Below are 16,264 nucleotides of genomic sequence, written 5' to 3'. Positions count from 1 at the left end.
GACCCAGCCAAGCTCCAGCAACTTTTATTTTCGTGGGTAAAGAGGTGCCATCAGCAGGGCCAGGAGGAGGTGGAAGTTGGGGATTAGCTGTTAGGCTCTGCGCCCAGGACCCGGGCTGCTGCCTGGCGTCCACTCTCTATACAGTCATTGACAGCAACCCCCTCGTAGGAGGCTCCGGCCAGAGTCAAGGGCAGCCTCTGAGAAGCCAGGAACTGGGTCGCTGCCTCTGGAAGGAGAAGATAAGGGACTGTTACAGCTGGGGGTCTGGTTTCCTTGCCCTCTTCAGCACAGCCGCTTTCCCAACTCACCCAGTTTTTGCCAGTGGCCCAGTGTATACTGGGGGATGCAGTTCTGGGGAGAAAAGAGGGGATATGGGGAAATTCTGTTGGTGATGGCCAAGCCTGAGTAGACAGCAACAGATAAACCCGTCCCTGCCCTCACTGAGAGCTGAGCGGCGTTTCCCCAACTCACCTTGTGAAGGTGGACCAAGCAGTGACTTGGTGGCCCCTTCAGTCCTAACTGGGTGGCAGCTGCTTGTTGTGCCTGCTGTTGGAACAGCTCCTGAGATAAGACAGTGCCCCTGGCTTCCAGCGTCTGTAACCAGGACCCTCCCAGCATCACCTAGGGAGAGAATGTGGCACTGACCAGCCTGGCCTTACCTGCCCTGGGCACAGAGGAGCCCTCTGGAAACCCCCCACTAAGCAAAGCTGCCGCTTCTCACAGTCACTCGGAGGCCAGGGGGGCTCCCGTCCTGCTCAGGAAAAGCAACTGAGTCATACACGATTCCCAGGACGCCTGGGTCTTCTGAGGATGGCACCAAATGTCCAAATCCCTGGAGGAAGGAAGAGGCGGGGTCAGGAGGGAAGGGCCCGGGGGGCCCGGCTCCCGAGTGTCTGTGCCACACCCACCTGCACAGGCAGGCGCGCTCCTCGGTACTGGAGGTTCACCACAGCCACAGACACAGCAGCGATGGTGCTCAGGGCACGAGCCAGAGGGGCGGCCTGGGCGGGGAGCAGCCTGCTGAGCACTGGGGGAGAGCAGCCAGAGGCCTGCTTCGGGAGGCACTCAGGGGAGACTCACCAACCCTCCCTGGCATCGGGCTCCCGCAGGGATGACCGCTCAGGGGCACAGCACAGTCCTACTGGCCCAGGAAGCTACACTTCGCCTCACTCTGGCTGGGGATGGCGAGGGGGCTACCCCATTACCTGAAGCCGGAACGGCGCTAATCACGTGGTCTGCCTCCAGACTGCCGTCCCCTAGAGACACCTGACAGGATGAAAACCGGTGAGAGACACAGATAATGGGAACTTGCCTCAGATTCCCAGGCACCAAACTGGCAGGAGAGACTGAGAGCTGCCCCGGGGTGAGAGAGCCACTCTGCGGCCGGCACGGACCCCGCCCCCGCCATTACTCCAGGCAGTGGGCTGGACAGAAGCCCGTGTGGCCACTCTGAGCTGCGCACCGGAGCTGGACTGTCCCTTCCCCTACCTAAGCCACTCACAAGCACCACTTGTATCCAGAGTTGGATCAAACAGGTCCTGGATGAACGTCTACAAATAAGGCCTAAGACCCTAGGGTAGCCCCTGTTTAAATAGCATCTAGAGCAGGAAAACAATGAGTTACTAGTCCTGCCAACCCTGGCCATCTAGGTAAAGATAGAAACTAACACACCTGTTACACACCAGGGGGCTCTCCTACCTTCCAGCGCCCTTCTGCCTGGAGGCTGAGTCCGCAGACAGGCTGGCCTCGGAGAACACTGACACCCCTACTAGTCAGGTGTGTGTTAAGGGCCTGGGGCAACGTCTCCAGCCCTCCACGCAGTGACCACTGGCTCCAGCGCTCAGCTCGGGCCTGGCGAATGAGCGCTGAGTCCGGCTGTGGGCTCTGCCCTGCAGACAAGGAGCCAAAGAGGGATCATTAAATCAGCACTCTTGGCCTCCAATCCCTGACTCCGGCGGTCCTTAGTATCTTCACCCCTTGAACCAACCCCCCACTCACCTGCCCCCAGCAGCAGCCCCAGTAAAACGGAACGATGGGTTTGCTCAGCTTGGAAGAGACTGGGAAAGCAGGACCTGATGCTGAGCTCCCGGCTGTTGCCTGCAAACACTCCTCGGCAGAGACTGTCCATGGCTAGAGACGCCACCTTAAGGGTGAGACTGGGATTGAGAGGCCAAGGAAGAAGCAGCGCAGACTTCTTTCCACTGCCCCTGTGTGGTAGGGATTGGAGGTGGGGTAGGTTTTGGGATGGGGAGCAGTCCCACTATAACAAAAGAACGGGAAGGAAGTGGAGGCATTCGCTCTCAACACTGAGTTTTGGGGACTACTGGGTGTGAACAGAGGGAGAGGATGTTCCCAAATGATACGGAAGCGCCCCTCAGTGGAAAGTTTGAGTAGGGGGCCCTGCTGCTGGTGAGGAGGAGAGGGATCTGGGGGCCTCTGGGCCGTCTTACCTCAGGTCCAAGGCGGCGCTGGGCAAAACTGTGCACAGTCTCATCAGGGTCTTTGCCCCTGGGCGCGGTCAACTCCTTCAGCCCAGCCCAAAACAGAGGTTTGGAGAAGGGAGGTGAAGGGCGGAAGAGCCCCCTGCACTGAGGAAGGCATAGTCATTTCCGTTCATCTGGCTCCTCTTGCCGGGAGGGCTGACAGACTGGGAGATGGGGAAATGGAAGGGGTGAGAGGATGCGGGCAAGGTAGAAGACCGCACCGTAAGGAGGTGACAGCGTTACCTGAGGCCAGAGGGCAGCGCATGCAGGGCACCACCTACATACAGGAACCTGTTCTGGGCAGCTGGGTGGTCTCCCCGGACAGGCAACACTTCTGAGTCCAAGCCAAGCTCAGAAACCTGCTCTCCATACATCCTCAGGAAGAGGAGAAACTAAGGAAAGGACTGGCCCACCAATACTTCCTCCCAAGCCTGTCCTCTAGCGAAGGCCCCTCCGTAAGCCCTCCTGGGCGTTCCATAATCCTCTCACCAGGAGCAGCGTCCGGGCTCCCAGGGCTCCGGCCGGCCGAATTCCTCGAGGTCCAAGTTCAAAGATAGCACCACCTGGCCCTCGGACCGAGCGGATCCAGCCTCCCAGACGCTCGCTGCCCTCCACCAGGACCACCTGGGGACAGGAGGGAGACACGCTGCACGGCCTACTGCCGCAGGGTAAAGGGTCTGCAGGGAAAGACGGTGGCGCGCTCCCTTTAGCCGGAAACGGGAGGAGAGTATTAAAGGAGGCTCCCTCTGGCACGATGGGGAACTCACCTTAGGGGGACAAGGGGCCCGGCTCAGGTGGTAACTGGCGGCCAAGCCGCTGATGCCACCGCCCAGCACGACCACGGTCCGGCCCATTGGGATGCCTAGGGCAGAGGGGCGATCGGACAGCCTGAGCGGGGGGCACCCTGCTCTGCAGAAGTCCCCCGCAGGTTCCACGTTCCACTCCCGGCCACTCACTGCTTCTGGGGAAACTATGGCAGAGCCGGCGGACGAGTTCGGGCCAGTGAGGTTCCCGCCGAGGGACCAGGACTCACCCACGAGGGGGCCGAGGGAACCGGAGGGAGAGGCCTCCGGCCCTCCGGCCGGCGCTCAACGGGGAGGCGGATAAGCGCCCCGCCCTCACTATCTGCCGGCGCAGGGCTCGGGACGCCACGGGGCCCCCCAAGGCCCTCGGCTCAGAGCCCCCGCTCCGCCCTCCCCCTTCGGGCCCTTCGACCCGGCGTCCACGCCCTCTCGCGGCCCCGCGCTTCCCCGCCTCCGGATTGGTGGCCCCCGGGAGGCCCCGGATCACGTCAGCCAATGAAAGCATAGATCTGACGGCGGCCCCTCCCGCCCCGCGGAGGCCGGCCGCTGCGTGCGGCTGCTGCGGCCAGCGGCGCTTAACTGGTTCGGCGCTGGCGGGGGAAGGCGCCCGGTTCGGCCCCGCCCGCGCGCAGGGCTGCGGCGGCGGGGGCTGGAGCCCGGTCAGCGGGCCCCGGCGCAGGCCTACCAGGCCCGGGGAGGGTAACGGCCCTGGGGGAGGCCCCGCGAGCGCGGGGTGTAGGGAGAGCAGGTAGGGACACTGGGCCTGCTCCGTGGGGAGGCGGCGCCGTAAACAGCTCCTTGATGTTAGCAACAGCCTGGGCCTACGGGAGCCGGGGCCGCCCGGCAACGTGCCCCGTGTTTGTCAACAGGGGTCCTCGGTGCCTCGCCCTCGAGGGGCAGCCCCCTTGCGAGCAGCATCCGGGGCCCCAGGGCTTGCACCGGCTTCCCCGCAGCTTCGCGAGGCCCGGGTTCGCCTCGTCTTTTTACCCCCAACGTAGACCTTCGCTGCTTGGGCAAACGTCGGCACCCGAGTGTCCGGGTCCGGCACCCCCACCTCCACCCGGCCCCGAGAGCGCCCCGTCCGTTCAGAGAGGGAACTGGGTCCCAGGAGGACTCCCGGTTCGGCCCAGCTGTGTATCCACCCCCTAAGCACAAATACAAATAAGGACATCACTTTTTCTTAATAAATTTATTCACAAAAAGTGAGATTGTAGAGGGGCTAGGGGACTGTACACGGGCAGGGGCCTGGGGAGCTCTGTACATGGGGCTGGGAGACAAGGGAGCCTCCAGGTGGAAGGGTACTTTTTAATAAAAAAAATAATGGGAGCTACAACCACCGCCTCCCCCCTCCCCGATTAAAAAGACACAAAAATAGACGTCTCTGAGGTAAATGGGGAGCCTGGGGCTTAAGGGTGTTGAACGGGTTTCACAGGTGCCAGGGCTTAAAGGGGGTGTCACAGGCACCGGGGCGGCTCCTGCATCAGCTGGTAGAACAGCACGTAGCCCTCGCTGGATGCCACCTGGTTTTCACTGACAGGGGAGACACTAGAAAGAAGGGAGGTGGGGCGGGGGTTGTGATCATTCCCGTATATTCCCTCCTCCCACAAGATCAACCTCCCAGCATCTGGGACCAGCGCTCTGCTCATACGAGGGAAAGTGTCGGAGCTGCAGCAGGAATGGGGCAGGAATGGCGTGGGAGGCCGTTCTCACCGAGAGTCATTGTAGACATGCCAGCCAGTCTGGCACCGGCACAGGGCTGTGTAGTGGCCGTAGTGGACGCTGCCCGAGTGGTTGCAAAGGGCGTACAGCTGATAGACGGGGCTTCCTGTGGGTCAGAGTCGCCGAATTCTACCGTCACAGCTGTGCCCACTCCCACGCTCCCTCCCTCTCAGAGGAGCGCTCCAGGACCTTCCCTTCCAGACTCACCGGCTTTGTCACTGGCAAAGTCCCCTAGGCTCAGTCGCTGCAGCGGGAAATCTACACCTACTGAACTTTTCTTGATGGAGCCTCGGGAGGCGGAAAACCGATTAAGATCTAAGCCCTAGTTAAGGAGCATTTGGGGGGCAGAGGGCCTTTGAAGGGGGCTGAGGTCTGGACTGCTGTCCACTCCCCTCTGGGAATACACCCTGGAAGCACGGTAGGAAAAGGTGGGGTGGCAGGCTTTTCCTAGGAAAACCCAATTCCCCAATGCCCAGCCTCTGCACACATGGAACACACGCGGGAAAACGGATGGGAGAAGTAAGAATTTGACGATTAGGATACGGAGCACGAGGATTCGGGGGAATCTCTGTACTGTCAACTTTTTGGTACTTCGTGTTTTCTGCCGACATCGGTCACACACCTGAATAAATGTCAAATAATGTCATGTTAATGCTCTCCTCACCTTGACTGGCTTTTCTGACCCCCTGACTCATGTACAAATTCACTATGCTCCCTGTGACTTCTGTATGCTCTGAGCTACTCCCGTGGGCCCGAGGATTACTAGGACATATCTGAGACTCCAACACAAGCCCAGGCATACAAATATTATTCTCCATATTAGAGCATCATGCAACCGCTTTTACCCATAGCACCCCCCACCCAGGTCTCCCACCCTTACTGTATCCTTTGTGAAACCCCACATACCGGAGCATTCTCTGACTCCAGCTCTTCTTCCTTCGTGAAAAGGCTGAAACAATCCCGCAGAGACACCTTGCCCCCAGCAAATCCTTTCTGGGGGGGGGGGATGGGAATGAAAGGTCAGCATGTGCTGAATTTCCTTCTCAAACACTTCTCAACCAATCCAGGCTTCAGTTCTACTCCAGAGACCCACAGGGTTCCCTCCCACGCTCTGGGGGTGAGTAGGGATGGGTCACAGAACCCATGTCCCATCCACCCCTGGAATCCTCTGGAATCCCACCTTGGGGATGGGCAGGGACAGGTCACAAAAAACCTCGAAGGTCGTGGAGCGATACCCACAGGCCTGGCACTTGAGACAACTTTTCAACTGGCCCACAAACAGGTCTAGATAGAAGCGAAGAGGCGAGAGAACAGTCACTGTGGGATGCCTGAGATGCTTCCTTGGGTTCCCGTCTCTTCCCACCCCTCTGCCCGAGCCTTCCTTTCCCAACCCCAGCACTCCTAACAAACCCTTCACCCCTGCCCACACTTCCATCGTCTAGTCTTGTCCCCACACCCCTCCACAGTGTCAATTCCTCCTCCAAGCCTGCAACCCCCCCACACGAATCGTCCCGCGTGGCTTTGCCCGCTCCGTACCCACAATCTTGCTGTCTTCTCGCTCCAGGTAACGCTTCCACATTAGGTTGGCTCGGTCATCATCACTACCGCAGATCAAGGGGAGTGGGGGGCACCCATGAGACAGAGGGATCACTGGGCACCCCCGGCACCATGGAAATGACCCACACAGTCCTGCACCCCACCCATACTCCAGCTCCTTCCCGACATTTCAAAGAAGTGTCAAAGGAATAACGCTTCAGAAGACTTTTGGGAGAAATCCAAGGTGACAGGAAAAGAAAGGAACAAGGGAAGAACAGCTGACTTCCCCGGGCTTTAAACCCGTTAGGAACCTGGCTGTAAATTAGCTACCCCGGCTCCCTCAGCCCAGGGACCTCCCTACCCTATCCTCTGCCCCCATCCGCACCCCTCGGCCTCCTTCCTCCTACTCCTGCACTGCTCTCAAACCATTTTCTAGGCTGAGCGTTTCCCTGGACCCTACATCGTCAGTCTCGAGGAGCTCGGTTCTGTGAAGGTTGCGCACCGCCGAGAAACCACCGGGAAGGTAAGGGACGGGGAGGGACCTCACCTCAAGTCAGGCTCTTCCAGCAGAGCTCCTCCGCGGCGGGGCTGACACGGAGCTGCACTGCTGGCCAGGATCGGCGGAGCCCTGCGGCCCCGGCGGTTGATTTCGAGGTGTAGGCGCTCCATGAGGAGCTTCAGGAACTCTTGGGCATCCTGCTGGCTACAGCCAGAAACAGACAGTGGGCAACTGACCCCCCCTCCAGTCCAAAGACAATATCTCCTGCCCAGACATCGGTCCCCACTTCCTGGATGAAGATCATCTGAAGGCTCCGAACAATGCTGCCGGGGCCCCTGCTTGGCCCAACCCCCAGACACGGCCAGAGAGAATCTCATACCCTCTAGCTCTCCCACCTGTATCCAGAGAAGGAGGGAACGTATTTCTGGAAGACAGCTCGGAATCGAGTAGGATTCACAGCTTCACAGGAGTCAGGGTGCCACAGGGCACCAATCACATCTGCAAAGGCTGTTGGGGTGGGTGCGGGGAAACAGAGGTTAATGACTGGAAGAGGCAAGCCCGAGGAGGTGCAGAGGGCGGAAAGCAACCTCTAGGGAAGCAGGCACCAGCAAAAACAGGGACAACCGCCAGATTAAAGGGTTGGGGCTGCCATGACTGGCAGATGGACCCAGAGGTTGGGGAGAGGACTGGAAAGGGGGGAGCAGGAGTGGTTGGCGCACCTTCAGTGAGCTCTTGGGCTCGACCCCCTCCGGGCACCTCTTGCCGGAAGTCCCTTCGCAGACAGAAGTCCCGAAGAGGCCGAGTGCTGCTCAGACACTGTAGCACTGCGTTCAGGAAGCACTGGCGAGCAGGAGAGAGGTGCCGTTATTTCTGCAGACCAGGGGCAGGAAGCCTAGAAGAGCTTCAGGGCTCTCCTTCCTCACCCTCCCCAACTTCCCCATGTCAGTGCCCCGCCCCCAGCACCATTTCACATTCCTTTTAGAGGCGAGGGACAGGAGAGTGGCCCTCACCGTGTTCCCCAGATTTCGGAGCCCAACATGACCGGAGCCCAGAAGCAGTGTGTGATGAGCCTGGAAGGTCAGAGGCAAGTGAGCACGTTCCCATATATCCCACCCAGCACTTTAACCTTTCAACAGCATGCTGCCCGCTGCTTTCCCACCCCCTCCCCGTACCTCTCCCCCAAACTCCACCCTCTTTCCCTCATAGGGTATTGGGGGCTCCCTACCTCACTGGCCATGAGCAGTAAGCCCACCACAGCCGAGTGTACCACGGACTCAGCCATGACTGTCCCACCTGTGCCCCATCTACTCCTCTGCCCAGCCAGCCGGCGCTGCAGCTCCTGGGGCAGCTCCCCAAGCACTGGCATGGCTGCCCAGCTGCTCCCCACACCCACCTTGCTTCCCCCAAAGCCCCCTCCCGCCCCCGTGGCCCCTTCCTGAACCCTCTCCTGATGGCTCCAACTGCAATCAGCCTAGCTCACTCAGCTCGGGAAATGGACAACCACACTAACTCAGATGCTCTGAGCCCGCCCCTCTTCAGCTCCAGAGATTAATTAGGCCTAGGCAGCATCCTAGGAGAGAAGGTGAAGCAAGGGAGAGCAAGGGCCTGGGGACCTGGAGAAGAATTCCAAATGGTTGGGTTAATTCCCTGGGGACTGAAATGGCACACCATGCTGGGGAGTCACAGAAAACCCCGAAAAAGGTCTATGAAGCTCAAGGGTACTTAAGTAAGGGAGTGGAGAGTCCAAGCTGTTGTAATGAGGGACTGAGAAAGGAACTCGGAGAAAAGAGGGAAAAGAAAGCCATGTGATGGCACGAAAGGTGGGGGCATAGAGGAACATGGGCATAGAAGGCCACGTGTGCTGGCAAGTCCTCACCATTTTGTCATCGGAGTAGAAAGACTCAGAGGGCCGGGCAGATATGACGTGGAAGGAGCCATGGGAAGTAGGGGGCTCCGTCCGTATACTGAGCAAGGTGGGGGGACCAGGAAAGCCCCCGAGGCGGCGGAGAGAGGCGCTACGTCTCAGAGTGGGAGGCTCAGGCCGGAGGGCCAAGCGGCTCAGTGCAGCCCCTAGCTCTCCAGTGCCACGATGCCCTCCCAAGGCAATCCCCATAGGACGCAAGTCCCCACTGCTCACAGACTTGGAACGAGCTAGGTTGGTCCTGGAAGGGAGAGGCAGAGCCACAGTTGGGGGTGGTGAGCCAGGCAGGGGAACTCCATGATCTGCCCGAAGGGGTCCTCTGGGACGAGGGCCTGAGGTCCGTCCCCGTCCCAGCTCCAGTTTCTTCAGCCGTTCCTCAGGGGGACCTGGCCGGGGAGGCAGAGGTCTTAACATGGGGTTCGGCCCAGGGGCTGGGTTTCGGCGCTCCTTGCTTCGGGCCCTCGGGGCAAATGGTAGCTTGGATCCCACTCGGGGCTGGACATTAACAGGTGGCTCTTGGGCCCGGCCCAGGCGGTGCTCAGAGGCCTGGGGCATTGTGGACACCACAGGCTGGACCTGGGAGGAGAAGAGAGGGTCAGCATTTTAACGTGGAGGGAGGTGGGAACCTACATTACCACACTAGCTTCTACAGACACTGAGGGCAGGAACCATGTCTATCATAATTATATCCCCAGTACCTAGCATAGTATTTGACACAAAGTAAATACTTGGTATCCATTGAGTCAATGAATGAATGATAGCAGCCCTACGCTTTGATTCTAAATTCCTCACGCCCTTCCTGCAGAACACAGCTTTACTGAAAAGCCAATGAGTCTCTATCTCGGCTGTCTTTATAATCTAAACGCCCATGACAAGGGCCCCCATATCTGGCTAATCAAGTGGGATGTGCCCTGGGTCACTTAGAATCTCTGGACAAATGAGGGTGTGGATGTAAGAAAAACAACCCAAAAGACAGCATTCCACCCTCAAACCCCTGTCCCTCCGGGCTCCAAATGAAGCCGACTAAATGGGTGACTTGCGAATCACTCCCTCCCCCACCCCAGAGCTCCAACGAGGTGTCGGGGCTCAGGGGCAGTGGCGGGGCGGGAGGTCGAACGACTCCCCCGACCCTAATCGCCGCACCTCTCCCACCACAGCAGGGCTTCAGCCGGGTCCGCCCCCCTCGAGGGCAGAAAGGCCGAGGCCGCTGATTGGCTACGGGGTCCGGCGGCGTATTCCCTGAGGTCCATGGATGCTGTCCCTCCAGCCCAGTTCCCCCAGGCCTGCTGGGCCCCCCGCGCCCTGCCTTTGTGGAGGGCGTCCTCTCGGGTCCGGAGCAGTCTTCCCGCGCCCCCCTCCCCCCCCCCATAGCGCCCCGGCCCGTACCTGTCCCCCGGAGAGGCGGCGGGGGAGGCCAGCCGGGGCCAAGCCCCAGCTCAGGGCCACCCCCTACTACCCCCGTGCAGCCCCCCCGAGGGCCGGGCTGCAGCTTTAGCCGCAGCTGTCGCCCAGATCTCTCCCGCCGCAGGGGCCGCCGCCATCTTTGTTGGTCCCGCCCGGCCACCGGCCACCGGCTTCACCGCCTCTCACAGCGCCTGCGCACCCACACTCGGAATCCACCCACCTGCTTCCTCGGCGCTTGCGTGAGCCCGCCTCCTTGGCTCCGCCGCCGACACCATGGAAACGCAGCCAACTTTAGGACCGCCAGTTCCCAGATCTGCCCTGAATTGTTTTAAAACCATCGCTCCAAACCATGGGGATGTAGATCTGATAATCGTAGTATGGCCCCCAGGCTTGCAGCACAGATCCTTCCCAGGGAGCGGGGGTGCGAGTGTGGGAAGCTTCAATGACTGGGTCCAGCCCGCAGACCAGTGGAGAAGCATGCAGCACTCCACATATGGATGGGAAGATCCCTGGAGGGTGGGGAATGCTGGTCCTGCAAAACCATTCCTCAACTATCTTGCAGACCAAAGCAGTAGGCACCCCGCTAAAGGACACGAGCAGATCTCTGCAAGCAGATCTCAGCAGGAGGGAGAACAGTCCAAGATTCCCTTTCATTTCCCAGCTCCGGACCACAGCATCCTCCGTTTTCCCCTCCCTCCCAAACTAATGTAGTTGTACATGTGCCTTGGGTCTTAGCCTGCTCGCCCTCTCTTAACAGCCACCAATGAGAACCACGGCCCACCAGAGGAAGCAGCTTTTATTGATGAGTTATCTCCAGAAACCAAAAAGACTCTGCACCCACTTTCAGGCCTCCCATCCTTCCTGGATCTCACATTGCTTCACCTGGGGAAGGGATATAAATTGCCTTTCGGTTCCCCAAAGCCCCAGTCTCTCCCCTCCCTGCGTAGCCTTAGAAATTCAGTAGCAATGCTGTTGTTTCTTTTTTTCAGCAATGCCTGATGCAGCTACTTAGTAACAATTATGGCTGAAGAGGTATGGGGGAAGCAGCTGGATGAGGAAGAGTGATGCACAGAAAGCAGGAATGTAGCCTATCAAAGGTCCCTCTGTCCTGCCTCAGTGGCTTGATCCTTCATTGGTTGCATTTCTCTTTATGCTGAATCACGCCCTTCTGAATCAGATCGGGGATTTCCACTGCCAGCCATGGACCCAGCTGCAATACAAGGGAGACCCTGTGAGATTACTATCACCCGGTCAGTGCCTCTTGTTCCATTAGAAGCTCCTTCCCAGAGAGATTCTATGGGAACATGGCCAAGGAAAACACTGTCATTCCTTGTTTATTCTCAGTTACTTTTCTTATATTGCTAAATACCTAATTCCTCCCCCTCCCCTTATATATCAAATACCCCAAACTTACCCCCAGAGCCATAAGATGAGCTAGTCCAAACTTGGGCACGTTCCTGGCCCACAAAGGCTTAAAGTGATCAGTCAGGCATATTTTGCCACCCCTATGGGAGGGACAAGAGGAAGAAGGTGTTGACATGCAAAGTGTACCATAAAGTATAGTAGCCTCTGGGAAGCACAAGATAACTACTAGTGATCAGAACTGAGCACAAGGCTAGCTAAGTACTTTGCCCAGACTTGGCAGAGGGAGGCCTGGAGGTCCTTGAGGCAAGCCCACTCCGGGAAAATTCCAGTCCCAGAGTTCTCTCCTAAGTCCTTTTTGCCCTTTTCCCAGCTCCTATTGAGTCCTACCTGTACATCTTTGCTGTTTTTCCATCCAGTTCAGGAACTGCAATTTCTGGAGCAGTAGTAGGATATGTGATAGGAATCTGGAGAAATTATAAGGCCTTAATGAAACAGAAGCAAGACAGAAATGCACTAATCTAATCAATACCCATTTCTTGGTTGAACTGAAATGTTTGACAAACTCCCCCAAGCAGCATGCACACACCGGCATTCTGGATATGGAGATGAGTAGCTGTAATCTATGCTTGCTTCAAACCTCAGCATTTCCCTCCCATTTTAAAAGTTTTCTTTGGTCCCTCCAAGAAAGGTTAGCTTGTTAACAATCCCTCCCCTTCTACTAACCTCCATATCTCCCACTCCCTCATACTCACGTCAAACTCAATGTCAAACTCATATTTGAGCAGGTCATGGATGTGCCAGCATTTTCCAAACCACCTGTAACAAAGACCAAACCTCAGTCCAATCTGCACATTCTTCTTGGAGACACATGGGATGGGAACTGGGAACTCTGGAGCTATGGGAGTGGAGATAGCTAACAGGAGGCAGGGAAGGCCTGGCAGTGGGCTTTGGGACAATAAAATGCTCAAGCCACATAAGATTCCCACCCCCAAACACCCAAGAGGGTCTGCCTACCGAGTCCCTTCCTTGTTGGACTCCAGTCGGAACCAATCATTGTCCGCATTCTTGTTGTTCTCCACATACTAAAAGCAGAGAATGAGGTCTTTGAGGGGGGAGTTGAGGCCAAAGGCAGTCCCTCTTCCCTCAAAAGAAAAGCGTGTGATTACTTTCTCTCTTAGGATGTACCCAGCTTTTCTGACATAAGCAAAGCTGAAGACAAAGTTACACAGGTAAGTAGGAGACTTGCTCAGAGCAGAGAATAGAACGGTTGGGTCCCACTCAGTTTAGCAAGGACAAAGTACTCAATGACATTGCCTGGGTTCGCTTCCCACTTCTGATAGTGTCTGCCCTCAGCCCACAACTCATTTTATGGTATCCTCCCTCTATGGAGGACCTCATATAGTCCTGGTTTTGACTAGTACCCATGTGCTGTTGATTTCCAAATCTTTACTTTAATCCAGACCATTTCTCAGAGCTTCGGACTCTAGTATCCAACTGTATACTGCAATTTCTAGCTTCATTTCACAGGTACCTCAAACTCAGCTTTCCCTCAGTTCTTCAGATCTTTTCTCCACTACATCAATTTCAGATGACAGTATTAGCATTCACTCAGTAATGCAAGCCAAACGGCGGGAATCATCCTTGACCCTCTCCTCTCCTCTCCTCCAATCCTTCATGATGTACTACTGCTTTTACCTTCTGAATGTGCTTCAAATCTACCTCTTCTCTCTACCCTCTCTTTAACTATCCAGTTTAGGTCATCACCTTTCTTTTGCCTGGATCAATAACAGCCTCCTAATTTGTTTCCTGCCTTCCATCTTATCTCTTTTAATTCTATTTTTCTCTCTACTCCCTGTGATTGGTCTAAATCCAATCTGAGCATGTTACTCCTCCGCTTAAAATACTTTAAAGGTATCCCAGTGCCTCCGAGATAAAATTCAAGTACTCAAGCCTTTCTCTCAAGCCTTGTCTATCATTCCTTGCCATACACTTGATGCTTTAGCAACTCTGAACTAATGTTTCTTCATACACATCATGCCATTTGTAATTTCCACGCTTTTGTTCATGCTGTTCCTCTTGCATGAACATCCCTCTCTTATCCTCATGTTGATCCGGCTAACTTACCTTTACCCTCTGAGGCTCAGCTCAAGCACTGCCTCTTCTCTGAAGCCTTCCCCGACCAGACCCAAGGTGGATTAGGTATCTCACCTTCTGCTCTCAAAACATCCCAGCAATCTCTCCCTCTCCCTCAGCTTAATGTTACCATGATTTGTTTCCATCTATCTCAGTAGGCTCCGCCTTATTCGGCTTTGGATCGCGTCGTCAGGTGCTAGGTGTACAAATGGGGGGGGGTGGCTAGTGAAAATAAATACGTGTGTCAGGAGACCTGCTGGCCTTTGAAACAGGCAGAGACCACTGCAAGGAAGATAAACCGTCTTCTCTTTCCACAGAAGGGAGATTTGCTGAGAAGATGGCTCTTTCCTAACTGTGAGCTTAACTCCTCAACTCTCCGCAACTAACGCTTACCCGAATTTTCAGCCCTAGCGTCCGTTCCTCCCTCAGGAAGAGTAAAAGAAAGAACAGAGAGAAGCGACTGGGACTTAGAGCCCCAGGAATTCCTTTTGACCACCTCCCCTACATCCAGGAGAGCAAACACCTGGAACCAGAGGGACACGTCACCTTCCGGGAAGGCGTATCCCTAAAATAACTGCTGCTTTGGTCCCACTGGGGCTCCTAAACGAGCTTCTTTTGCCTCCTTCCCACCATACCTCCCTAAAGTCCCCCAGCCCCACAATCGTCCAGCTTCTATGAATCTGCGAGTTAAATTTTATAACCGGAAACGGCTTCCACACGGAGCCTATTCCTAAGACACCTGATTACCCGCAACCCTTCTGCGACGCGGTCGGCCGCAGAAGCACAACTAACCCGGATAAGAGACTGATATTCCTCTTTGAGTCGCTGCACCCACAACTCACGATCTCGAGGTCCGGCGTTAGTCTTCAGCACCGGGATCTCGGACACCACACGCCGGGTGGCCTCGTCCGCCATCTTGGACGAGGGCACAAGAAAAACGCGGAAGTGGTCCTGCCTGTAGTCTACGCTCTGGGGGCCGCCATCTTTACTATGGGAAGATGGGGTGTTGGTCTGCCTTATGAAGTCTTTGAGTGCGGTCTTTATTTTCTTGTAACGAAGACAAATTTGCCACCTGGTCACTTGATTGTGGGTACAACGGGAAAAGCAGAATGAAACTGATTGCTCCTTAATGTGGTACCTGTCATTTGAAAAAAACGCAGACTGCTCAAGGGTAACTTCCGCTCATGCTCAGAGAAGTACTCTCTGAAAACTCGGACGCCTTCCCAAACTTGGGAGAGTTGTTAGATTTTTCAGGCTGTTGTAGGCACCGTGCCGGACACTGCCTTTCTGAAACGCGCTGTTCACATGTTTGAATAAGCTTCCTTAGCTTCTCTGTAATTTGGCTCAGGTAGCAGAGACAAAGCAGTCATCCAATAGAAGGGCATTAAACTCGTGCTAATTATTGGAAACCGTGGAGAATCAAAGTATACTAGACAGCCTCGGTCCTGAAGAATGAACACCGTCGAGTTAGAGAATTCTTAATAAGCGCCAAAGGAGTGTAGAGATCGCGGGAAAATTTGCCTTAGTCCACCCTAGACATTTTTTTGGTCTGGAATCAAATCACCTAGTGAGGATTCTAGTGCATTCTACTGCATGGCACGCAGTAGGTACCTGGTAATGCTTTTGCAGAATTTTGTATCTTCCTGTTGCTTTTTCAACCTAAACACATTAATTTTGGCTTTAATTTCTATGTCATGTTTACTTGTCAATCATCCAGCCTCTGGCAGTAATTTTGGATCAGATTCTATTAATCATCAAATTCTATAGTCCATCTACAAAGCTGTATCTTAATTATAAGCATACTATATCTTAATTTCTAATGGCTGTAACTTCCAGTACAATGTTGAATAAAAGTTTTGACAGCACAGATCCCTGTCTTATTCTGATTTTAGGGGGGGAAAGCATCGTTTTGTTTTGTTTTTTTTCATTAAGTATGATGTTAGCTGTAAGCTCTTTGTAGATGCTTTTCATCAGGTTAAGAAAGTTCCTTTCTGCGGCCCCTGGGTGGCTCAGCTCTTGAGCGTCAGCCCCAGCATGTGACTCTTGATCTTGGGCATGAGCCCAGTGTTTGAGCATGAGCCCAGTGTTGGGTGTAGAGATTACTTAAATAAGTAAATCTTTAAAATACAATTAAATAAAATAAATGAAAATCTTAGTGGGTAAGATAAGCACCAAAAAAGCTGTCTTTTGGGGGCACCTGGGTGGCTCAGCTGTTAAGCGTCTGCCTTTGGCTCGGGTCATGATCCCAGGGTGCTGGGATTGAGCCCCGAATCGGGCTCCCTGCTTGGTGGGAAGCCTGCTTCGCCCTCTTACACTCCCCTTGCTTGTGTTCCCTCTCTTGCTGTCTCTGTCAAATAAATAAATATATAAAATATTAAGAAAAATTAAAAAAAAAGCTGTC

The 16,264-nt window shown here is 55.4% G+C and overlaps 3 protein-coding genes and 1 long non-coding RNA gene across 12 annotated transcripts; 1 reads left to right on the top strand and 3 right to left on the bottom strand.

Moving 5' to 3' along the window:
* Positions 1–8: 8 nt before the first annotated feature.
* Positions 9–3,710, bottom strand: PPOX (protoporphyrinogen oxidase). Of its 8 annotated transcripts, none has more exons than XM_045784366.2 (13): positions 3,440–3,710; positions 3,251–3,345; positions 2,973–3,160; positions 2,727–2,858; positions 2,451–2,583; positions 1,999–2,143; positions 1,699–1,889; positions 1,206–1,266; positions 909–1,027; positions 722–832; positions 472–621; positions 309–351; positions 9–226 (listed from the first exon to the last, which is right to left on the bottom strand). In XM_045784366.2, the coding sequence occupies exons 2-13, from the start codon at positions 3,335–3,337 to the stop codon at positions 84–86; spliced, it is 1,503 nt and encodes a 500-aa protein (XP_045640322.1). In that variant the 5' UTR covers positions 3,338–3,345; positions 3,440–3,710; the 3' UTR covers positions 9–83. The 8 variants fall into 8 exon arrangements, with proteins under 8 accessions (XP_045640322.1, XP_045640323.1, XP_045640324.1 ...); XM_045784367.2 differs by having other exon boundaries at positions 3,517–3,710; XM_045784368.2 differs by having other exon boundaries at positions 2,727–2,875; positions 2,973–3,107; positions 3,440–3,709.
* Positions 3,711–4,464: 754 nt separating this feature from the next.
* Positions 4,465–11,046, bottom strand: USP21 (ubiquitin specific peptidase 21). 2 transcript variants are annotated; one of them, XM_045784394.2, is made up of 13 exons: positions 10,348–11,046; positions 8,917–9,537; positions 8,051–8,110; positions 7,760–7,880; positions 7,436–7,547; positions 7,089–7,244; positions 6,542–6,606; positions 6,186–6,289; positions 5,912–5,998; positions 5,549–5,627; positions 5,213–5,320; positions 4,997–5,111; positions 4,465–4,831 (listed from the first exon to the last, which is right to left on the bottom strand). In XM_045784394.2, the coding sequence occupies exons 2-13, from the start codon at positions 9,514–9,516 to the stop codon at positions 4,741–4,743; spliced, it is 1,698 nt and encodes a 565-aa protein (XP_045640350.1). In that variant the 5' UTR covers positions 9,517–9,537; positions 10,348–11,046; the 3' UTR covers positions 4,465–4,740. The 2 variants fall into 2 exon arrangements, with proteins under 2 accessions (XP_045640350.1, XP_045640351.1); XM_045784395.2 differs by having other exon boundaries at positions 4,466–4,831; positions 9,178–9,537.
* A 97-nt stretch (positions 11,047–11,143) lies between these two features.
* UFC1 (ubiquitin-fold modifier conjugating enzyme 1) lies at positions 11,144–14,953 on the bottom strand. The gene is made up of 6 exons (XM_045784397.2): positions 14,656–14,953; positions 12,745–12,812; positions 12,483–12,546; positions 12,118–12,194; positions 11,780–11,870; positions 11,144–11,575 (listed from the first exon to the last, which is right to left on the bottom strand). Exons 1-6 carry the CDS (start codon positions 14,776–14,778, stop codon positions 11,495–11,497), a joined length of 504 nt encoding a protein of 167 aa, XP_045640353.1. The 5' UTR covers positions 14,779–14,953; the 3' UTR covers positions 11,144–11,494.
* Positions 12,907–14,801, top strand: LOC148110571 (uncharacterized). The gene is made up of 2 exons (XR_015721686.1): positions 12,907–12,959; positions 14,181–14,801. It is a non-coding gene; the product is annotated as an uncharacterized LOC148110571 (long non-coding RNA).
* Positions 14,954–16,264: the final 1,311 nt, after the last annotated feature.

The sequence above is a fragment of the Ursus americanus genome, chromosome 2, assembly GCF_024610735.1.
Source record: "Ursus americanus isolate L20-20 chromosome 2, mUrsAme1.1.p, whole genome shotgun sequence".
Classification (NCBI taxonomy): domain Eukaryota; kingdom Metazoa; phylum Chordata; class Mammalia; order Carnivora; family Ursidae; genus Ursus; species Ursus americanus.
The sequence above is the reverse complement of the archived record's forward strand: the minus strand, read 5'-3'. Positions and strand labels throughout refer to the sequence as shown.

Bases quoted from the DNA above. Each gene is read 5' to 3' on its own strand.
- PPOX (XM_045784366.2), bottom strand. From the start codon at position 3,337: ATGGGCCGGACCGTGGTCGTGCTGGGCGGTGGCATCAGCGGCTTGGCC. The intron at 2,144-2,450 runs GTAAGACGGCCC...CTCACCCTTAAG, and splicing joins AGCGCCGCCTTGGACCTGAG to GTGGCGTCTCTAGCCATGGA. The intron at 622-721 runs GTGAGAAGCGGC...TTCTCTCCCTAG, and splicing joins CCCCTGGCCTCCGAGTGACT to GTGATGCTGGGAGGGTCCTG.
- USP21 (XM_045784394.2), bottom strand. From the start codon at position 9,516: ATGCCCCAGGCCTCTGAGCACCGCCTGGGCCGGGCCCAAGAGCCACCT. The intron at 7,881-8,050 runs GTGAGGGCCACT...CCTGCTCGCCAG, and splicing joins TCCGAAATCTGGGGAACACG to TGCTTCCTGAACGCAGTGCT. The intron at 4,832-4,996 runs GTGAGAACGGCC...CCTTCTTTCTAG, and splicing joins CATGTCTACAATGACTCTCG to TGTCTCCCCTGTCAGTGAAA.
- UFC1 (XM_045784397.2), bottom strand. From the start codon at position 14,778: ATGGCGGACGAGGCCACCCGGCGTGTGGTGTCCGAGATCCCGGTGCTG. The intron at 12,547-12,744 runs GTAGGCAGACCC...TCTTTGTTACAG, and splicing joins TCCAACAAGGAAGGGACTCG to GTGGTTTGGAAAATGCTGGC. The intron at 12,195-12,482 runs GTGAGTATGAGG...TAATTTCTCCAG, and splicing joins AGTTTGACATTGAGTTTGAC to ATTCCTATCACATATCCTAC.